This window comes from Caloenas nicobarica, chromosome 1, assembly GCF_036013445.1.
Source record: "Caloenas nicobarica isolate bCalNic1 chromosome 1, bCalNic1.hap1, whole genome shotgun sequence".
In the NCBI taxonomy this organism is placed as follows: Eukaryota; Metazoa; Chordata; class Aves; order Columbiformes; family Columbidae; genus Caloenas; species Caloenas nicobarica.
The window spans coordinates 53,520,215-53,544,668 of NC_088245.1; the positions used below are offsets into that span (position 1 = coordinate 53,520,215).

The window sequence follows — 24,454 nt, forward strand, 5'->3', positions numbered from 1 at the left end:
TTAGTAGAAAATGTACATGGAAAATACAGCTTTAATTACATTTATTTTCTCAAAGATATAGTTTGGGAACCTAGAAAACACCAGGACTGTGTAGTATTTGAAATTACAGAAATTACTGGTTTGAGTTTATATATGATTGTACTACCATATGCTTTTCTTCAGCATTTGTTGAAAATGCCAATGCTGTTTGCAAATGCCAAAAAACATTATATTGCTTCTGTCAAATGACACATAGATTATATTTTAAACACTCAGGCTTCCCTTTAAAACCTCATTGTTACAGTTTCCACTTACTTCTACAGAATTTTACTCCATCTTTGAGGATAGCTCCTGGAGCTATCAGACAGATTACAGGAGATTTGCACCATAGACCTCTGCTTCACGTAACTGCATGCGTTCTCTTATTGGAGCAATGGGTTTCTTCCTGACAGTGGGTTAGTTTCTTCATTAGGATGCCTTAATGTTATATTTTATAACATCCATGAAAGCATTCATAAATGATTGACATCACTGCAGAGAAAGGATGGTTTGAAATTTATGATTCTTCATATTCTGTACCAGAAACACTAGAAAATGTAGCTGCTTATTCATCAAAGAACTTTCAAATACCATGTTAATTACCTAACGTTTGTATGCAGGGCAAATCAATAAATAGGTAAAAAATGCAGTTACTTGTAACAGTTGAGGATAGTTGTGACTCTGACCATGAGGGATGCTGCAAACATGATTGCAGTATCATTACTGCTGATGAAATAATATTTAATGTTTATGTATTTGAAAGTAAAACCTGAGCAAACTGTGGTGTGTTCTTTGTACCTATGGTTGCGGATGAAAACATATTTTTATCCCCAGCTGTTTCAGGCCCTATTAGTTTGAGGCACTTTTTATTACAGGAGTTTCTTGGTGGCCTTTGTATGTAAATACAATGCAAAGTGATTTTTAGAGTAGAAATGTTGCAGGAGTAGTTTGCTGAGAATAATAGCATGTGCATTTATTGAAAGTATAATATACACTTGATGTCATCAATCTGAAATTCAGAAATTATGGAGATCAAATTTCTGGATGAAACTGGGTGCAATCCAGTGACTTTTCTTCGGGAGAAGACCAGGCTAGATGGCTCGTACCTATTTCTGGTGACTATAATTTTGCGAAAAGTCTGAAACAGCCTTCATCTATAGTACCTCATTTTACCATATTGCCTCAGAATGCTGTAACTGAAAGTTATTGCTTTGTAAAGTCTCTCTGACATTTTTGTTTGTTTGTTTAGGCTATAACTTTACACAGGTCTAACTCTGGAGAGACTGTCTTTGTGGTCTGAAATTTAATTTTAAATATCTGTGTAAATGTGCCAAAATATATTTTTCTGCAAAGTTGCACATAATTAAAAATAGTTTGGTTTGAAGTGTAATCTTTATGTGCTATATGTAATTGCTTTTCATTCTGACTTCAACCTTAGCCATCTAGTGTAATGTTAACTATGCAAAATTTATTGTTGCCCATAAGTTTTAAATCTGGTAATGAGCAGAATGTTTTGGGTTTTTTGGTGGAAGTTTTTCATAATCCATGTTCCACAGCATTAATTTCTGTCTTTACACATTTGAATTAGATGTGTGGCATGGCAGCTTACCTAAGTAAACATATCAGCACATTTTTAAAATCACTTTTTTTTTTTAAATTTACTGCAAACAAGTTGTCATTATCTGTCTGGAAGAGAACTAGGTCTAGAAATAATTTTATTTGGGATCCAACAATGTAAAAAATATTCTTGGATTTGATGAGGCAAAATTAGATACTCATACTTCTTTGAAATCTTGGTTGGAAAATGTCAGCATTAGGAAATTTTAAATAATCTTAATTAATATTGATAGGGACTATCAATTTATAGGTGGAATTATTCCAATAGAAGCTACAGAGGGCTTGTTTTACTTGGTTCGGTCCATAAGAAATGACCAAGCCTGTTTGACATTGCACCTGGAGAGTGCAGTTTGGACACCTTTAATCATGTACAAACCATGGTTACAAAAAAAAAGAAGAAAAAAAGGAAAACATATTAATTCATTTGCATTAGAAAATGGCTATAATTTTAGATTATTTTCTGCAGTAATCCTAGAATTAAAACATTATTTTAGAAGTTCCACTTCTGAAGAATGTTCTTTATCATAAAAATATATATAAAAATTGTATCAGTGAGGAAGATATATTAGATTTTCGATGGAGAAATCTGTGGAAAAAAATTACTTCCAGTAAGAATGTCATTGAAAAGTATTAAGATCTTGACTAAATTAAATGAGTACAGTTGGTTTAATATTTGAAATATAGACTTTAATTCACTCTACTGTGCTTTGCTTTCAACAGACTTGGAGTAAGATTTAAATTGAGATTTCTTCAGTTTGTGAATGCAGATCAGGGCTTTGATATTCTTTAATTGCAATTCTGGGGTGAGGTTCATTTCCTTTCTGGATTTTTACTCATATCGTATCATCTGTTGTATTTTCAGGTTTTGTACAACCAGTAGCACAGATGGTGATTTTAATACAGATACACTGTATAGGAAAATCTAATAAAACTGCCTACACATGCGGAATAGTGGGGTTTCGTAACAGATGTGTCCAGTCAAAATAAATCTAAACAATCTCATAGTCTCTACGTGACAATATGCAGACAAAAAATACAAAATTTCATTTGGGCAAGACTGTTTTTACTTTGTGAGAAATATATTAATGTAATCAGAACAGGAAAACAGATCTGCAGTGTAAATAGCCAAATACTTCATTTTAACCTGAGTAGGAGTTTCAAACTGAATTTTATATCTTAAGCATAGGTAGTTTTCAATTAAATGTTTATGTGCTAAGAGCACATACATAAAGCCCTAGAGGCAGATTATTTTATTTATGGTCAATGTCCTGGATACTAAAAATATGTTTGTATGTACAAACATATGTATGCATATATAATCATATATACACTGTGCTTGTATATATAGCTATATAAAATACCATGTATACATTAGCATATATATGCACACAGCATACATATATATATCAATAACTCATGTATTGTTGAAAACAACGAAGATCATAATATTTCTGCCAAATCCATCCTCAGCTCTGACCAGCTGGAAGTCAGTGCCTGTGCTACCAACAAACTCCAGGGCTTTTGTGCTCTGGTTTAGGTACCTTACTAGTGCCCTTGTGAGAGGAATAATGAAAGAATGATAACTTTGCTACTATTTTTTTGAGTGTGGTTAGGGAAAAAAAGCAAGATTAGTTAGTCAAATACACACTATAATGAAACCATGTAATTGATATTTGTTCTTATTTTTCCATTACGCGTCTCTGTAAAAGACTGTTCTTTCATATATCATATTTCATACCATTTTTCTCACAAATTAAAAGGAGCACATTTCTGTTTACTTAGATAATGGTTTCTGAAGAAAATGTACTGAAATGTACCTGGTAATATTCTGTAAAAAATCTTGACAGATACTCTTTTTCATAACAGCAACTGCACAATTGCTTTAAATGACTCCTATTTACGAAGTGTTGCCAGTACACCATGGAAATAAATGGTGCATGCTGTAGACTACGTGCAATAGCACAAGACAGTTACTTACACAGTAACACTTAATTTGCTTCAGGAGTCATAATGAAGCAGAGACTAGTAGACCTTTTTGCCTTATTACCAGTGTATTATTACATTTAAAGCATAAAAATGACCGCTGATCCAGGCACTTAGTGTTCAGGAGGAGTCAGGGCTCAGAGGTGGTGTAAAGGGATGGCAGGAGGTCCCACGAGCGGTCCTCTGCTGCAGCCAGCTGAGTGCCACACCTGTGGGCTACTCCTGGACCACAGCACCCTTGTCACCAACAGAAGTGACCTTCGTAGGCACGTCAATAAAACTGAGAGCCAGGACCTGTCAATACTTGCCGTGAGCACAAACCACCAACAGTAAAAGATCACACGTGTGGTTAGTACTTTCATGTTTTTCAGTTAAAATTATGGATCTGCCACAGATTCAGAGCATCTCTAGTCATCTTCGCATCTTGTCATTCATTATTTACACTTCAGTGACATGAAAGCAGAGCCTGAAAGTGCTAGCCACCATACAAGCAGGGCCACAGAGAACAGCGCCTGCATCAAGATTGTAAAAATACAATGATCAAGACATACCAGAAGCTGCAGAAACAAGATGTTTTATCTTTCTGTGATAGAACTTGGAGCACAGAAGGTGAAGACTTACTTAAACCATTAAAGAACTGTAACCGAGGGCTCAGTGTGCTACCTCCCCCTTTTGCTACAAGGTAAAGACCCTCTGACTTTTTAAGTCAACGGTCTTTTACAACGCTCCTCTGATCAGCTTAAAAAGTGTTCCTGTAAATCTGAAAGTACATTCTCTTGCAAAGCTCGCTGTCAAATGCTGGATTTCTAGTAATGATAAGGCAACATTTCTTGGCCATTCAGGAGTAACAGTGTAGAGATTCTATTTCAATTTCTGCTTATTTAAGCTCTGTACCGAACGTACAAGATTTGTTTTCATTAGGCCTACTACTGTCTAATCTCCAAGAGTTAAAAAGATTCTCTCATGAGGATGATTTCACCTAAATAAGTATTTGCTCCATAGCAATGAAACTGAAGAGCAATATACCTAAAAGGTCAACAATCTCAAAAATGAAGGAAGGGAAGAATTTTTGATGTTAAAATGTTGAAAATATGTATTACTCATAACTCCTACAGTTTTTTCCTTTGAATAAAGTAGTATTTTTCTTGACACATCAAAACATATTTAAAGGGCTTAGTTGTGTAAAGTTTCTGGAAAGCTCACCACTTACATAGCACTAAAATATACTGGAATCTAGGTACATATAAAGTAAACCTAGCTGAGGTTGTCAGTCAGACATGAACACTTAGTTCACAAGTGAATTTTCAGAGTGCTACAAAAGCCCTGTAAATTTGTCTGATTCTTTTTGTTTTAAGTAGTTGAATGGGAGAGAAGACAAAGTGCTACGTTAAAAAAACAAAAACAAACTTGTATGTGTTTTTCTTTCCCCAAAGTGAGCCCAAAGTGCACTGTTAGTGCTGAAGGTTTCATTGCCTGCCTTCCAAAGGTATTTTTGCAATCTGAAAAGGCTTTTTTTCTCTTATTTTGTTCTGTCAAAGTGTGGCTAATGTTGGTTACAATGCTGTGTGGTCCATGGTTATTTTAACTCCTACCTGTTGTGAAAATAAAGCTCTAAGTCCATATTTGCACTTTTCAATATAACTGGTTGCAAAGCTTGGAACTTGCATTGCTGGATGGAAAATGAAATCATTTTAGCACTTGAGCCATCTTCAGGGAGATTAATTTTTATCTGTTGTTTTAAAAGCCTCTGTATAGATTTATGAGAATTTTGGTTTATGAAATCAGAGTGTGAATTTATAATAGCCTGAAGAGCATCTTGTATTCACTCTCTCAAATGCTATGTATACAGCCAGTCATCAATCCCATGCAGTTCATTTGAACATGATACTGAAATGTACTGATATTTTATCTACCCCTGTGGGAAGAAAGTTGTCCCTCCCCGATCACGAACCAACCCCTCACTTTTCCATGTGTATTTATTAACTTCATTTTATACATGGATAGCTCCAAAATTGTGTATGTGCTTGTCTTTTGGTAAAAAAAAAAAAATCATCTGTTTCTTGCCTCAATCCTTTCTTTAGCCCATCTGCCAAAGTCAAACACTTCAGTAGATGAGAAGGAATTTACATTATTAGATAAGTTTATGAATCTTAGACTTTCATCTTCTGTTGTCTAGTGAAGAATTTTGAGAAGGTGATTGAGCCACACACACACCACCTTCTCCCCTCTGTTTTCAGGAACACTTTGGTGGTCTTATTACTGGACCATTTCACTAGTACATGTTTCATCACTGTTATTCAAAGATGAGGCAAGCTCCCTACTTGGGCTCTTCCTCTGGTCGATGTAGAAGATGATGCCAATCAGAATTTGTGAATCAATGCCATTAATTGCTGGAAATAATTAAATATGTATTGATCTGAGAAAGTCATAACGCTGAGAAAGTCGTCATTAGTGGATGACTAAATAGAGTTAGTTCAGTGATGTTGATTAGTATTTAAATTTGTATTGGGGAAAAGGAAGTCTCTTGAGAGTTTAAATGGCAGGTGTCAGGATGATACCTGCCAAAAACACCTAAGGCAGCGCACTCCTTTATGTATTGAAATTCAAACAGGTGGTGTTGCAGTGCAGTCAAGCTATGAATCCTGAGATCCTTCGCAGTTCTCCAAGCGTTCCTGTTCAGGGCAGCTGGCACTTGGCTGGTACCTTTGCTTCCTGCAGTGAGAGCTTGTGATACAGCCACTGTCCTGCCGGGCTGGTGGTTGCATCCACTTCTGTGCTTTTTACTGGAAGACCCTGTAGCTTGGCACATTCAAGGCTTCCTCTGAGATCCTGCAAACATTGACAGCATGAGGTAAATTAAAAGTGGTTTCTTTCATGCAAAATATGATGTATTTTGCCAAAAGGTGCTGTGTTATGATTTTACCTTTCCTACCTGGTTTCTTATCTCATTCCAGAGCACAAAATAAACAAATATGCAGGAACATGTGCAATGCTCACGTGTGTGAATGTAGGGGTTTCCCCCAGTTCTTCAGGATGTATATTTTAGGCACGTTTGAAAATAGGACTGTTCAAGTGCAATAAGTTTCAAGCCTAGAAATGGCTAATCTTGACAGAACAAATTAAAACTCTTCATAATGTATCTACTTTCAGGCAAAATTTAATTGTTCATTCAAAAAAAACTATACTATAAAAAGAGATTTCCATTCAAACATTTTCATACCAGTTTGACTACTTCTAAACTGTAACATTGTAACACCTATACATAGTTCTTGTTAGTCATTTCCTGAGTGGTCTGTCATGCAAACTTATCAGTGATTTATTCAATTATGTGAATGTGATGAAAACATATGCAGGTAAGTGTATACTATGCCATGCTGGAATTGCTGTAATTTGGTGGTCATGGGGCTGCAAGTCCAAAGCAGTGGGGCAAGAAGGAATATAAGCTGGAAAGTGGGGGAGGAAAAGAATTTCAGACACCACTGTGACAATTTGTTTTGCCTTTGGTTTGTAAATTGCATTGCTTTTGTGGACTGGATGAATCTGCTAAGAAATTTCAAACTCCCAGTAGATTTTTCTCTGTACTTGTATATCATCCCCTGCCCCTATAACAGCGAATGCATTTCTGCACCTTGAGTACCACAGTTCCTAGTTTTGCATCCTATATGAAACTGTGTTGAAGTGGAAACTCATGACCAGCAACTCCTGGGCACTTACTCATGCTTCTTGTGATATTCTGCTGATCAACTCAGACTGAGAGGATGGAGGCACAGATGTCTTTAGGTATTACAGCTAAATCTGTCACACCTCAACTGACAGAGTCATTAAAATTGCAGTAAAAGCTATCCAGTGGGATTCGAATTAAATGTTGAAAGTCTCAATAAACATGATTATTAAAAGATTCTTTTTTACTCATGGAGGAATACAATTAAAATTAATATTTTGACATATCTGAGGTTTTTATGTAAGTCCTGTTCTTACAATTTACAGCAGGCATCTAGGTGACCTCGACCAAATGAGCTACATCCTTCCTAAACTTGCCCTCAGGATCACATAAAATATCACATAATTGTCATATTTTGTTAAAATGCCATTCCCCTCATGATAAATTATCTTTTTCTAATATCTATTTTTTACTCAGATTCAAAAAAGGATCATTTTTTTTTTTCACGAATAAGTTTTGCAGGTGTACATCCCCTGCTGTGGTTTTTCCACTGTCAAAGAATGAAAGAAATGTGGTGTATTGTTTATACATGATTCTGATAATCAAAATGCTGATTACCATTATAATTTATTTCAAAAGTTACATATATGATGCCAAGAAAAAGTTGGTGCATTTCAGGCCCTATAACTAAAATAATATATTAATAATGACAAATTTATTGTACAATTGAAACTATTTCAATCACTTTATTTAAATGTCTCTGAACTCTCTAACCAGTGCTCTGAAAGGCAGTGTTGAGAGCAATACAAATTAGAAATATAACTGGAAAATACTATGTTTACATTTATGAATCAGGATTTAAATTTCCATTGAAGCAGAAGGATATCACCTCAGTGTCTAAGCATTTTTATTCTCTGTGCTACACTTAATTTTTACCATATAAAATTATAGGCATTGATTAATGCTTAACACAAGCTATCCCTGTCAAAATTAAAGCAAAGTCAGAAGGTGGACCAGGAATCTGAGTTATGTTCTCACTAGATTGAAATCTGATATTTAGCACTGGTTTAATATAGACTGTTATGACAGAATAAGGTAGGAGTACATCCAAGTAGGGAATTTCACTCTTCTCTGAAAGACTTACATAAATAAGAGCCAAATGGAAAACTGACACAACATAGTCACAAGAAGTTTGATTTAGCATATTATCAATGTAAAAAGAAACACCTTTTTGATAAGAAGAGGTTAAACAAAAAGCCTTCTGGATTTGTCAGCTGTAGCTCAGTGAAAAATGGTTATCAATGAGTTTAATTGCCTAGGACAGATTTGTTTCAGTGTTGAAAGATCAAAGAAAGAATTTCAATGGTTTAAGGTAGGGGAAGTTTGTTAAAATAGCTTTTCGAAAACTTAAAATCATTTTCTTCCTTTACTGCCTTCCGTTCTTGAGGTGACCAAGGTTCTTACTGGTTTTAGGGGATGGCCTAACATTGTATATCTGTGTTCAGAGCCTCTGTTAACAACAAGATATTATATTTCACTCGTTCTAAAAATATTTAAATCAATGATAAATAAATTCAAAGTGGAAAAAATTGAAATAATTAAGTAAAAAAAAATCCTACTGTTTTAATTATTAAGAAGAATCCTACAAAAAGAAACCTCTGTAAACATTTAGCCTTTAATGTTTATTAATTAAATTAAATATTTTTATATCATAGAACCATAGAATACTTTGGGTTGGAAGGGACCTTCCAAGGTCGTCTAGTCCAACCCCCCTGCAATAAGCAGGGGCATCTTCAACTAGGTCAGGTTGCTCAGAGCCCCGTCCAGCCTGGCCTGGAAGGTCTCCAGGGATGGGGCATCGACCACCTCTCCAGGCAACATGTTTCATCCTCATTGTAAAAAATGTAATCCTTGTATCTAGTCTGAATCTGCCCTGCTTTAGTTTAAAACCATTACCCCTTGTCCTGTTGCACCAGGCTCTACTAAGTCTGTCCCCATCTTTCTCATAGGCTCCTTTTAAGTACTGAAAGGCCGCAATACCGTTTCCCCAGATCCTTCTCTTCTCCAGGGTGAACAACCCCAAATCTCTCTGCCTGTCCTCACAGGAGAGGTGTTCCAGCCCTCTGATCATTTTTGTGGCCTCCTCTGGACCCTTTCCAACAGGTCCGTGTCTTCCTGTGCTGAGGACGCCAGCATTTATATCTCTACATACTGTATTAATTTATCCAGTAGAAAGCAAAATTCGGTCAAGATGATTGCAGTAATTACATTCAAATCCTTTACCGGCAGATAGTTTTAAATACAATTTTAATAGCAAAAGCATTAAAGAAAAAGTCAATAGAGAAATTGATTACGCAACTATTTTAAGAATTAGAATAGGATTTTATTTATCCTACACAGAGCCAATATACTTTTGAAAACATATAACTGAATTTTTTTTATACCGTACTGTGTGCAGTACTCTGTACTGTATACACACTCTGACAAGGGAAATGTGCATCCATAAGGTAGCTGGAACGGTTTTCCCCGCCACGTCTAAAAAGTGTGCAGGACTACTTTAGTGTATAGTATCATATTGCAAGCATGCTTTTTTACTTCATAACGTGAGTTGTTTCTGGAATTTCTTCCGTCCTTTAATGGTATTTATTTTGCTTAACTTTAGCTGTCATAGTGAGAGTCTTTAGTTTAAGATAATAGTCTGTTTCCCCTTCAGTCAGGAGAACAGATATGCATGTCATTCATCCCATCTATTTCAGACACAGAAGACCCACTGGCGATGTTTCTCCAATGTTTCTAGAAGGAATGGGATAACCACTTTAATCTAAGTATTCAACTTTTTGGCTTTTCAGTTATCCTGCTCTGTGCCAGCCAGATAAGTCCAAGATTTTCAGCTCAGTTCTTGTAATTCTGCTTCAAGTCACTGGGTGCTACAGGATGCCAAAGGCTGAAACTTACCATTTTTGCTCTAAGTAGACTATGCTCTAAGTAGAGTGTGCTGGGGTCAGAGATGGAGAACTCACTTTTTATAGAACAGCAGCACTGGGAACATGGCCTCAGGAGCCAAGATTTAAAGCAAAGGAAATTTTTTATGTTTAGGAAAAGTACCCAGAATACCATGCTTGTAATTTACAGTATATGTTATACATTGATAGTAACAACAACTTCTCCCTGAGGATGACAGACATTTATAGGGAAAGCCTAGTGGTGAGGGTGTTGTCTCATCCCTAACTAGTCAATATTCTCTGATTCACTCCAAATCTTATCACATGACTCCATTCGCCCCAAATCTTACCAGATAACATCACCAGCGATCACCTCAGGCTTCCAAACCCTGAGCTCCATGGAGCTTTCAACTACAAAATCATTTTAACATTTTAACAATCATTTAACTACAAAATCAAGTTAACATTCCTACTTCCTGAAGTTCTCAGCAGTATATGGGCCAAATATCACTGTAATTCATAAACAGAAAAATGAATACATTTAGTTCCTTTCCACCAACCTGAAGGGATTTCAATTTAATATGATTTGAGCAAGGAAATATTTTCTTACATATTTATATCTTATATCTAAATCGTATCTGCAAGGTTTATCAGTGTATTGTAGGTTATGTGCTGCTTTCTTACTTAAAGTAATTTGATCAAGAAAATAAGAAATTAATTCAGGTTTGTACTTACCTGTCTGGTTGCAAAGTAGCAGTCATCTTTCTTTTAGTACATGCTCACAAAAAAGTCCAGAACACCAAAACACAAGGCAAAAGTCAGACAAAACATCATACATCTCTGAACGCAAGCATAAGGAGTTGAAGAATGCTGGTGCTTTGAGGGAAAGTCTGGCCAGGAGCTTGTTACTGCTCCAAGGAAGTCTAATAAAAGCTTTTCCATAGATGCTCAAAATATGTTTATCAGGAATAAAGAGACAGGACTGAATTTCTGTAAAAGTAAGACAGATTTTGAATGAAATTAGACTGAACAGACCACAAGTGCATAATAAAAAAAATGGATCTATACTGGGAAACTGTTAATAAAAACAGTGTAATAAATTGGTAGTTCCTTTTCATTGCTCTTATAGGTAAGTGAATTGTGTATTCATAATAAAGTTAATTATCTGAAGCCTGAAACTATAATGAGGTAACAAATGACCACTCAAACAATTGGAATTAAAGAACTGATTAAATTTCAGCAGCAGAGGTACCCAGTCATTTAGGATTTTTTATGTTTAGAAATGGCATCTGGTCTCACATCTTTCAAATAATTTTACATTAATTATTTTGTAAAATACCCAAAGTAAACATGCAGAGGAAATGCTTTTCCTTCTTCATTTTGTGTCTTGTGAGAGACTGCACCATGAAGAAATCCATTGCATCTTCATGTATAGTTTGGGTCTTCCAGTTTATTTTGGTTTTGTCCAATGAACATAGTTCAAATGTTGCCATTTTTTGTGTGCTTATTTTTCCTTTCCTTTTTGGTTATCCTTTACAGTTTGGTGGTTTTTGCAACTACAATGAGAATATTTTATTTCTTTCATTTTTATATCTTAGTGTCCTATGACAGGTAGTGATCAGATTGGTTCTCTTGCTAAATAGATGGAAATGATGCTGTTGCTTACTGACTTATAGTCACGTGTAATCTTTGTTTGTTTATTCATTACATTGTCTTTTTTCAGTATGAGTGATGAGTGTGGTTCCATAACATCAGGTACTTCTTCAGATCAGTTCTGGCTTAGGTATTGATATCCTGTTCTATTGTATACTTTAATATTTGACTTTTATATTCCCTTAACACCTGAATTCAGACTACTAGTTTCAGCTTTACAGGCATGAGATGCAGATTTGGTCATTTATGGAAATGAAAAACAGTTGTAATTTTGAATCTGAATTCTTGAATCCTAACTTAATTCAGTGATGTCTGTAAATAATGGACATAAATCCTACTAAGATCTTGGAAGTAATTTATATTGGTAATATAGTAGGGATGTTTACCAAAACTGTAATTCAGAAAGCTGGGCTTTAGGAAAGTTGAAACTGACTACAAAGTAAGAAGAATGTTGAAGAGCAACATGCTTGTGAGAAGAGAACAAGCTAAAGGAGCATTTATTTTGGTTATAGGATATTTTCATGACCTTAAACCACAAAAGTTAGAAAGGTCCAGCTACATTTAAATCTTCTTAAATTCACAACTGTTGTCTCATTTTTATTAATCAAAACCCAAATTTTCAGTTCAGTTCACTGAGTTTGGCAAAGTTGGCAGGGAGCCCAATTTAGACTTGTGACAGGAAGCTATCCTTAGAATTAACTATGGAGAGCCCAGTTTTACACTCGCTTCAGATTACAATCACATTGAAATATGTTGCTGTGGTCCGGTTCAAATCTTGACAAGTGTGCTAAATAGGAAAACAATGTCTGTGATAGCAGTTTAGAAAAGGAATATAATAATGTGAGGTCCACAATCAGAAGTTCATAAGGAAAAAATATGTGGAATGTTTGACCGTATCTTAGCAGGTATTGTTTGGACATGAATATTTAGGTTAGTTACCCAGTTTTGGGTACAACAATAGTAAATACAATGGTATTTATCTAGATTTATTTTCTATTATTGTGCCTTTTAATTTTTTTTATTTTGGTTTGGTTTTAGCAGATATGACTCCATCATTAAGAATGTTATCCTTTACCTTTTCAAAAACGAACTTAGCATGAAAACCATCAAGAATTACATCAGGAGTTATTACCTTAGAGGGTTAAATAGTATTTAGAACTTGGGAAGCTATCTGTAGACACGTTTTGTAGTAGATACATTGAGCTGGGTATCATAAACATAAAAGCATCAATATAATAAATACGCATTTCTCAAAAGTAATATTACTGAGTTTTATCTATATTGAACAATTGGTTTCTTACCTAATTCTGTGCTATGATCACTGTTCACTGTAGTAATGCTCATTAGAATTTTAAGATTCAGAACCTACCTAGGAAGTTAAATAAGCAATAACTAAGTAATAAACACTACTGTGATGGCAATTAAAAATCTTTTACTTCAACAAACTGAAAAGTAAAAATTCGTGTTTATTTGTAAGACACAGGAGAGTTGCCATGCTCCCTTGGGAGCATTAATTTTGCCTTAATTCATTGATTAAATCAAGAAGGAAGAACACATATGAAAGCAAGTTAGCTGTGTGGTTCTTCACAACTCAGATCTGTAATCTGATGACTACCCTAGAGCTGAAACTTTTAAGACATGCCAGACTTCAAACTGTTGTTCCAGTCTATAGTTATTCTACTGTCATTACAATAATAAAACCATTGAAACAGTAAGCTTTAACAGTGATGAATTTTTAGCAAATAAATTGTTCCTAAACATTCAAAAATCAAGTAAAATCCCCAACATAACAATACACAATATTATATTCCTTTATTTGCCTTTCATGTTGAAGGGATAATTTTTAAAAATCATTATTTATTTATTTATTTAGAAAGTGGTGATTCAAGGGTACCTAAAGGCCAACCAGAGGCTAAGAAAAAAATCAACTGTTATGGAATATGTGATGAAATGATAAAATTTTGCAGTAACTGTTATGCATTATTCTTAATTGAGCTAAAGGACAATTAAGGCTTTGTATTAGACACAGGTGATATTTCAAAATAAAGGCATAATGAACTCTGCATTTTAATGAATCAATGAAAGATTATAATATTAAAATCCAGATCTGTTGTTGGCTGCCAGTTGAGTTTACATTTGTTTCACTTGATGTATAATTACTCTCAATAAATCATAATTTTATAACATATACATTGAAGTATCTCTCTTAATCTACCTGAAAGTCACTTATAGCACTAACGGATGGGTGATTTGTTTGTTGGGGACCATAATTTCTTTCGTTTAGGTTTGGGAACCATTTGAACTGTAAAGAGAAAGAAATAAGTGAAGCTATTCAGAAAAAAAAAAAGTTATTAAGTTATGATTACCATTTACAAAGGAAATCTATGGTAATGAAATTATAACGACTTTTTTCTCTTATTTAAGACAGACCTAATTCCCTTATTTAAGCAAAATGTTTTAAAGCTCAGTGTATTTGTTTAATGTCAGAAGATAGAGATTCTCTCAGACAGGTTTAGTTCTCACTCTTATGTTTCCTATAATTGCTTTGGGTGAAATGTTGCCCTCAAATCTCAGCCTTGGCACTGAAATCAGTGGGAGTCACACAAGTTCTACAAGGGCTATAACTTGGAATTTAGTGAGCAGTGAATCATCCTGACTCATATCACAACGGTTTTCAACATCTATATTAAGGAAGAGTTGTTTAAAGGGGTGTGTCCCTGAGATCTCAGATACTGGTCAGAGCTGATTCAGATGGTCTTTAAAATCAGAACTTGAACATAAGTTAAAAGACACATTTGAAGAACAATTATTTTCAAACTAAATTATTAAGATAAAAGTAAATATTTTTCTTATCTAAATCAAAATTAAATTACACACCAGGTAATCCTGCCTTAATTCTTCCCTCCTACTCCATGCTTTTTATTCTAGGACAGGACAGTGTTTTAGGGTGGTTTTGACTCAGGATTTTTGCAGACATAATACAGTGATAGAAGCCTTTAAATTTACACCAGCTTTCAAAAATGGCAGCTATACATCCTACCAGTGTTCTACTGTTTTTAATATACAGTGTGATCCATTGGGTAAATCATTTATTATATTGGCTTATGAAAGCAGAGAGTACAGAGAGATTGAACTGTGCAATTTATCAAAATAAGTAAGTTTTATATTAGCCAGATTTTCCAACACATCATAGGACTTGAATCTTTCCATGCTGTGCACTGTCTGAGAGCAAGCTACAAAGTCAGAGAGAAAGGAACTTATTTTCCAGTAGCTGGATGGGATTTTAATAGCACTACCAATAAATAAAACAATATTTTTAATACAATAAAACCTGCTTGTATATGCACTGAAATTGTCAATGAATACCATACTAGTGGACTTTTATAGACATGTTTTTCTTAACAAGAAACACTTAAAACGTATGTTGCAGTTATTAACAGATGGAAAGTTGACAGAAAGCTAGCACTATGTTTTACATCACTTGGTTTTAATTTGTAGCCTCGTGACACTGATTTCCTGTAACACCAGTTTGGCTTCCATTGTGTTCTGTATGAAAGAATGAGTCTTGTTCTTCAATGCATGACAGCTCTTTCATCTTCCAAGCTACAAAAAACCAAACCAAACAAAACAAAAACCAGTTCCCTAGCACAAAGAAAGGGTAGAAGATAAAACAAAACAGTGTTGACTATCCTGTCATTTATAGGTTTCTTTGTATCCTTAATGCCCTTTAGTCAATATTAATATGTCTGGAGTTTTTTTAAACCTCTCTGCATGTATAGACATAATTTTGCAAACGCTACAAATGGCCGATTTTTGGATCAAAATGTTAATCGATTTGGCAAATTGCATGCTCAGTACTTTTATTATGTATATTGACCACTCCTTTGCTTTCTTTTGCAGATTGTAGCTTTGCGTGAACAAAATGCACACATTCAAAGGAAAATGGCGGCTGGTGAAGGGCCCGCTGAATCAGAGCATAGTGAAGGAATGGAGCCAGGGCAAAAGGTTCATGAAAAGGTATAAAACGCTAGTTTTCATTGGATCACACAATCAATATGAGAAATAATCAGGTGTAAGATATTTGTAACGTGAACATTTCATGGGAGTTCCCTTCAGAATATTGTCTGCCTACTGAAACTAGTATAAAAAAAATGAGCTTGTTTAAATGGAAAGAAAATGCAAATAGGCAGGTCCTTGCTTTTTGATGGGGTATTGAGTTCAACCCACATGTCATAAAAAGCTTTTCTTGGATTTTTTTTTGCTTAAAGGCTGAAAGAGAAGGAAAGGTACAGAATACCTGATTTATAAACAAGGCTTTCTTTTGAGGCTTAGTTTTCCAGACTGATAGAAACCAAGTTGCATATCTCCCTCTTTTTCTTCACACTTACCAAATTAAACTGAAAGCATAACATAACATTTGGCAGACAGCTGAAATGAGTAGAGCGGCTGCTTGGATCTTTAATTGTGCGCTTTTGTCTAATGGCATGTGATGAACAGTGGCATACGTCATCCTTATAAAAGTAACACTTATCATTACCGATTTATTTTATCGGCAATCCAATTTACAAGGGCGCACTTGCACAGCAAGCATTAATTTTACATCTTTTCTGGTTTATGTTAAGTATGTATTTTTCTTTGCATAATCTTTGTGGCTGAGAAGCATACAGTAAATAAATACTGTTCAGCTACTTTCCCCTTCCTTGCAAAATCTAACTCTTTGACACGTCTGTGGAATTTTGTTAAAACAGTGAACATCCCATTCATGCTTTTAAATACAACCACATTGCTTAGCTGAAAATCTTTAATTTTGCACTTTCTTTGCAAGATATGTCTTCTGCTTTGAGCCACAGGGCTCATTTCTTATAAGCAGAAATAGGTGGAAATAAGAATATTTGTCCTTTAAGAAAGCTGCATATTTAAACATTAATGAAGGAGGAATGAAGGCGAATGTAACATATTATTTTCCATTTTATATGAAATGTTTCTCAAATACTATGTCCAGAAAACTTCTATGCTTCATAATCAAAACAATTTAAGTTGATCTTGTTAAGCTGAATTGAAGGCTTGTGCTAACTAATTTTTGCTCCTTATAGTAATTATAGCATAATGGATAGGGAGTTAACAGGAGGCTATATTGAAACTAAATCAACCAGTGCACTCTAATTCATACCCTCTGCACTAGCTGCTCTCTACCTTTCTACCTTAGTGCCCACCATCAGTTGCCCCTTATTTTGTGAAAATAAGTCTCCACTTCATAAAGTACTTCAGCCTAAGCCCAGAAGAATGAAACATTTCAAAATAAAATAATGGTAAAATAGAAGTAATGAGAAGTATTAACTATGAATATTCATTACTTGAAAAAAAAGGAAAAAATTCTAAGACGACAATGTTTTCACAAAATTCCAAACTTTATAAGACACCTGCAATAGGAAAGTATTAAGGATTTCAACATGGAATTATCCCAATTAGAAAACTACACAAAATGAAACAACAAACAAGCAGCTTTTCGGGTCTAGCTTCTTGTGCCTGGAACATCTGCAGATTGCACTGAGTTGCTTCTGTTGGCAGGTGGATGCCAGGTCATTAAACAGGTAAGGTCACACACGCTCTCTAGGGGGAACTTTTACTGGCAAGAGACATTTAAAAGCTAGCAAATACAGAAGCTTGAAAAGAGGCCAACTAGCACAAAGAGAAGAGCTTAAAAGGACTTCGAAAATCTGTTTAAAAACCTGACAAAGATCACCTGCTATGGGAATTAAGATGCAGCCATTTCTATTATCAGATATTCTTCTGTCTAAATGTGTCACCACTGGACACCAGTTGCCACCATCCAGAACCTTCACTTGATCTATAAGGACGATAGCCTGATTTCCCCACAACTGAAGGCCAGGAAAGGCAGAATTCCCATTGAACAAAGCACCCACTGGGAAATCTGTTAGGAAGCAGGCAGGGAAGCTGCAAAGATGGGACTGAACAGCACTAGAGATCAAGGTGATACCAATGGAGGTCACATGCAGGAATGTTAAGGGAAAGAAACTGGACAGATGTGAAGCTCTGCAGTGGCACAAACAGTGAAGAAGGAGCTTGCCCTTCTGCAGGGGGGTAGCTTATGTGCACCTCTTCTCAGTATTGATGGTTTCCCATCTGAAACATCCCAGCAGTGAGTGACAACAGATGAGCCCCTCCCAACAGTACAAGCAGGGTCTCTTGACCACACCTGATGTACCCCTGGGGAAAACTGAGTGGAAACTGTTAGTAAAGTATTACCCATGTTCATCTGTCAGCTCGAATTATTGCACCAGCAATACTACAGGAGGTTATTTATTCTAAGCAAACCCAAAATGATGATGAATCTCTGGGACAAGAAGGATTGGTGTTCTCATCGGTCCTTGATGATAAGCTTCATAGCTTATTAGAAAGATACCTTCTGGAGATCAATGTGTGGCTGTGCAGATGGTGTTACCAAGTGATGGTTGGTTTTCTCAGCTCTGGAATGTTTCAGGAGCTGATGGGCAAAACCAGTCGATATCTCATAAAAGCAGGAATGTCTTTGACCAGTGGATTTCTAACTTATTAAGAAAGAATATAAAAACAAAAACCACAGGTGCATTTTACCACAACTCTTATGTTGGAAGTATATGAATTTTCATAAATTTTCATACTATTAGGTGGTTAATGCAGCTAGGTAGAAAAATATTGTTATCACGTGGTAGAAGACTAAGTAGGAAAAACTTGTTATCCATCCAGATAAGGTTCTACTATAAATCACAAAGTGGGACAATGAAATAGATTAAGTGTCTTATGAACAATAAGCAGAATTATTTAGAAGGTAGGATGTACACTAAAGATAATCTGGGGTGATGTGATTGCCAGTGACAGAGTTAGGATCTCAGCCCAGGTGAGGAATAAACTTTGTCCCTTGATGTGGAAAGATCTCTTTGATAAAACCTCATAGTTCTTTTTTAAGAATTCATACCTGGTATGCGAAGGCTGGAATGAAGAAACAGCACCTAGATAATATGGGAAACAGGCTTGTAATAATTCTACAGAAATGGATCTGGGTATTAATATGGAGGATAAAAATGTAATGGATCAACAGTATAAAGGCAAATGCCATGATGAGACAGCCAAACAGAACTAGAACCTGCAGAACGTGAAATATTCCTGGACCTTCTTTGTCACTTATAAGGCTTCAGGCCGAAATCTTGTATCCAGCTTTGGGTCCCACTCTTGAAGACAGATGTGAGCTCTCTTGATAATTCAGAAGACAGCAATAAAAACAATCAGAAATCCAGAGAACATAACCTGTGAGAAGAATTTTCAAAATGCAGGCTGAAAGCCTTGAGAAGAAAATATTATTGTTATCTTCAAATATATAAAATGTACCTTCAGATATAAAGAGAACCAGCCAATAAATGTAGTGAAAGCAGTGAAACACTAGAACAGACTGCTGAGAGCAGGTGTCTCCAGAACTGGAAACTTTTAAGGATTCCAAAGAGAAATAACCTACATATGAGACAAGGTACTGTGCCAAGAAGGTGGTGAGTAGGTGGCCAGCCCTATGATTCTGCATCACAGAGCAGCCGGAGCATCATTTTAAATTATATAATCACAAGCACTGTCCTCTGATTGAAGCACCGAGGCTTCCAACAGTAATATATTAATTCCCAATAAAAATGATAATATATTCAGTAATTGCTTCAGAACTCTGAGTGAATACAAAAGCAGTTTTATGAGATGATGAAGCAAGGCCTATGTCCTCACTGACAACTACATGGCCAGTTCTCATATATGAAGTCTAAGGGGAATTTTAGAATAGAGAAAGAAGAGAATCGAGAAAGCAGAGAATAGAGAAATATTCCAATGATAAAACTAATGAAACAAAGAAAAGTACTAAATACGAGAAACAACTAATAAGCACATAGAGAGAGCACATCCAAGAATACACAAAACTCCAGAGTTGGCCCTTATTGCCATCTATCAGTGTAATTCACTTTAATGTGAAACAATGAAATCTTATTAATTGTTTAAATCTGTAAGAAAAGTTTTGAAGGAAAAGGAAAAAAAATACGGTATACCACTGATCCAGTTAAGCTAGCACTTTTTCTTCTCAGCTCAAAATTGTGACATGTTTTAGAGGTAATCCATCAAAACAAATATTTGGGATTGTTCCTATGTAAGGGGTTTTTTTCAGAGTTCTATTTTGTTATGTGTAGAACTATACCAGAGATATCTTTTCCTGTCCTATCTGGAGTCACTTTGAGTAGTCTTATCATTCATATTATAAGCAAAATATACATATCCAGGGATATGTATATTTTTGGAGATGTATTTTTATGGATCTTCACTTCATCACTCTTTTTTTTTCTTTTTTTTTTTTTTCAGACAAATGACATTAAAAAGGGTAAATTTTTTATTTGGAAAAAAATAAAATTGTACATACTATAGACCCGCATCAGATAATTCATGTAACTCATAACTCATTGTAACTGATTTCTGTGTAAATTTGTCAGTATGATTGCATCTATTTTACAGCAATATAAAAGTCCTTGTAAGCATATGAATTAGCTACTTGAGGAGTCCAATGTCTCTACTTTTATATGCCATTTTGAACTAGCAAACATTTTAATCTGTTTCCAATGAATGATCACAGTAAGGCTGGAGGAAGGAAATATTTTTCCACAATGTTTGAAGAATAATTTGTCAAGATACCCCAAATATGAGATTTTCCTTACTAAAATAGTAACTATTATATTTAAAGACTTATTGGGATGCCTGACCTGTGGCTGAATCTTATGCACCATCTACCATGTGTAACTGGAGCAAGAAATAGCAATTAATCTCAGATGCTGATAGAAAGCACCGTGTGCTCTCATTTCTTGCTGCAAACTGTAACCCTTTAAAGTGGTGCTTGCTGGACCCCCCAAAATAAGATGCTGTGAATAATTAGTTTGTTTTCAAATAAAGTCATTATTTCATATTGGTATTTATTTCAGCTGCCATAAGAGCCATGGAAAATGATTATTAAATAAAATGGAATGTTTTCAGAAATGCTTATATGTAAACTGGGAAGGATTAAGGCTGCTTTGGAAAACATTTAACTTTCTGATGTATGTGTACCTTAAATGTCCACCATTCAAGTATCTCCTTAACTTATAATCATCTTTTTCCTTGATTGTTCAAAATTCATGACCTATTTCTGGCCCATGCTGGAAAATATTCCACAGTAATTTCTATGCCACACTTCTAAATCCAAACCTGTAACAAATCAGTGCTATAAATCTTCTGAAGTTAATGGAGTTTCATCAGAGATTAATTGGCCTGGGGAATGACAATTTTTAACCTCAAAGATGCCCTGTATGCATAGGAGGGTTCCTGCTTAACAAAGCACTTCAGCATGGATTTCTGTTACACTGAAAACATGAAAGCTAAGCATTTAAGTGCAGTGTAAATCAAGGTGTTTCTCCTTGGAAGCTCACTATTTCTATTTTTAAACTTTATTGCTGACATCTGTAACTGCAATTTGTAAACACTACAAAGCCTATTTGTCCCTGTTTGGTGCCTTTATTTTTTTTAATATTTCGTATGTTGCTATGAAACCTATAACCTGCTAATAAGGGAACTCCTCCTTATTCCAAGATCCAAAACTGTAGCATTTAAACTGACTAGTTTTGTGGTTTTACCTACTTTTTATAATAAATATACCACACTGGTATACCCATAGTAGGAGCAGTTTTACCATTATTGTGGTTCCCTTCCCCACAGAATAATAAACAAGAATATTTTAAACACACGGAAACAGCTACAAATACCAGGATAGGTAGAACAGTCTGATTGTTCTGATGCAACGAAGACCTTTTTCTCCTAAATAAATAATGCTACATTTTATGAGGAACTCAGAGGTGTATATAATTACTTTTTACATGTGTTAAAAAGCTGGGGGTGTTTTGCCTTATAATAGACCTCAAGCAGTTCACATTCAGCTGCTTTAAGATTCACTTTTTTCTTCTTACTCAGAACACTAACATATCCAATAATTAAATCAAATGCTGGTAGTTTATAGATACTAAAATCTGTTGACAGCAATTTTAAACACTATAACCTGTAGGAGCAAAAGGTGTTTTACCAAAGCAAACACATTGGGCTAAAATGTTCAGGATGCATGTCAAAGAAAAATTAAATAAATAATAGAATAAAAGTAGCAGGTCTCTTTCAGAGCCATGATTCATCAGAATGTGTTCCATTTTTTGACTTGGCTATTTCTGGATTTTCTGATCGCTTCATATGGTTAGTAGAAAACTTCAGAAGAAAACTTTCAGTTTCAGCTTTTACTTATTAAGTTATATCATGTGTTCTCCTTTGTTTTGAATGAAGAGATTAAAAAAATCTTTCCTTTTAACTGGCAGCATGGTGGAATAGGAGAGAAAGGAGTGAAGGCAGGAGACGTGGAGCCCTCATCAGAAGCACCAGTTTAAAACAGGTCTTGGTTAAGCATTGAACACCAAAAATCAAAGGGATGTTGGCAACTTAAATTTTACTGTAAGGACTTTTTGTTTTGCTATTTACTGAGTGCAGTCAGAATGCACAATGTATGAAAAATAGTGGGAGATGTGTTCCTTACCCCAGAGCATTCACATTCTCAGAGAAATAATACTCTTCACACAAAATGTGTTCAATAATCAGTTTCTAAGCAGTGCAGATATCTTTCTGGCTTTCTATCATTCCTTTCTTGGTTAATATTGATAAAGATAATTAAGGGAGCATGTGCTGAGGAAGGCTTAATGAAGTTTGATGGTTTGACACACCTGGGGAGGTGAAGAGTTTTCAGAGCAAAAGGAAAAATGTAAAAAACCTGCAGCTGAGAGTAAAAGTCTTCATGAAGATAAGGAGTAAGTCTGCGAGAGTATGGAATATTCCATCTGAAAAACTCTAAGCAAATATATCATAAGTACTGTTCTGCTCAGAGGCTGAATACGTCTGCATGACTATGAATACCTAGTTCTAAACATTACAGCACAAGGATTTTATGATACTGAACAGCTCCATTACTTCTGTATTATTTAGATGATTTATCAATAGACATCTCAGATCTTTATTTTTTCAAGAAATCAGCTCTTCATCTGTTTCACAAAAATTAATTCACCTTTCAGTCATTAAAACATTTTCCTTTTAACCTGAAAGAAACTCCTATATAGTTCTACATATCAAGCCTATTAAAACACTGCTTTAAAAGTCTCATTATGTCTGCATAGCAATTCTACAGTTCAAGCACTGTGCTAACAGCATGAGCTGACTGACCTTTGCTGGATGACTTACTGCAAGGAGTCTCCAGGCCTGTCATTTTCAATGGTAGGCTGATGAGGCTGCTAAGAAAAAGGAGTTAGTGAAGACAAGCGGGAGGGGTTTTGCATATGTAATTTGATTTGGGCAACTAACTAGCCCTTCTAATAAAGAAGCAGGAACTGCTTTCTCTTTCCTGCATAAGATTAGAAATTCTTGAAATAGCCTGAAAGAGAAATAGGCAGACCTTCTGGAAGAGACCGGCAACAAGAAGAAAAATGTCCACCCATCAAGTAAAACCTTTTTCTTTTTTTTCCCTACCCCATTTTTTCAAAATGAGTAACATGTGACAGATGATTACAGGTATCAGAAAGAATAAGCTGAAAGCAGAGTTAATCTAGATCTTTAAAGTAGTAAAAGCTGGAGTCTTTTGGTAGCTTGGTAGAAAGAGGATGTTTGGAGAGAAAGGTGCTGGAGAAGGTATCTGTTTTTACATCAGCGTTGATGAGAGGAGCAGAAGAAATATTTCAGTTGAGAGAATGTTGGCTTTGATAGTTGATTAGAGCTTGGAGAAAATTCGGAGTAACTGAGGAGGAGACCTCTAATGAATACAAGATTACTGCCTGACACAGACCAAAAGATGTGAAACAACCTCAAGAAGTAGCATATGCTTCAAACATAAAGAGGCAACCAACCACTTAGAAATGACCATGGCAGCTTAGGTGTAATGCTATTATTTTTGGTATAGCTTTTCACATTCTGTTTTTTGTGCTGATTATATGCTTGATGATCATGTTGGTTTTGCTTGTAGTTTGGTTGTCGCTTGTAGTTCGGCTATTGCACAGCTATGTACCTGTGTTAGTATCAATTATTTTCTTTTAAACCTTTTTTGTGCTTGTGGCATTTGAATGGAATAGGGGTGGAAAAGCTCCATATTGTAGTAAAGAATATTTTCTGGTAACTATTGTTATTCAGTTATTCTTACATCTCAAACAGCATCAGTAAATGTTATTCCTTTAAGCATTACATTTTACTCTTACTTTCATGAAGTCAAGTGATGAGTATAATTTAGCTTCCTTTGATAATTATTGTATTTCTATACTAGAGAATTCAGAGAAGTTTTTATTTGACCTGGGAAACATACAGTATTTCTGTCTCTCCCCTGATGACCTGGCCTTCATGGCCAGCTTTTCTAAGTAGGAAGGAACTACCAGTGTTTAAAGTAATCTTTTTTTCCCTGGGGCTTCCAGCAGTATTTACCAGAAGGGTTTTTTTGCCTAAACCTAGCTGTTTCAAAGCT

General features: G+C 35.2%; 1 protein-coding gene across 5 annotated transcripts in view; it reads left to right on the plus strand.

Annotated features, from left to right (window-relative positions):
* PPFIA2 (PTPRF interacting protein alpha 2) overlaps positions 1 to 24,454 on the plus strand; it is a 315,886-nt gene that overhangs the window by 219,293 nt on the left and 72,139 nt on the right. For all 5 annotated transcript variants that reach the window (XM_065626973.1, XM_065626972.1, XM_065626971.1 and 2 more), the window contains one exon: positions 15,775 to 15,891. In XM_065626973.1, the coding sequence (XP_065483045.1) occupies positions 15,775 to 15,891 (117 nt within the window). The remainder of the gene's footprint in view (positions 1 to 15,774; positions 15,892 to 24,454) is intronic.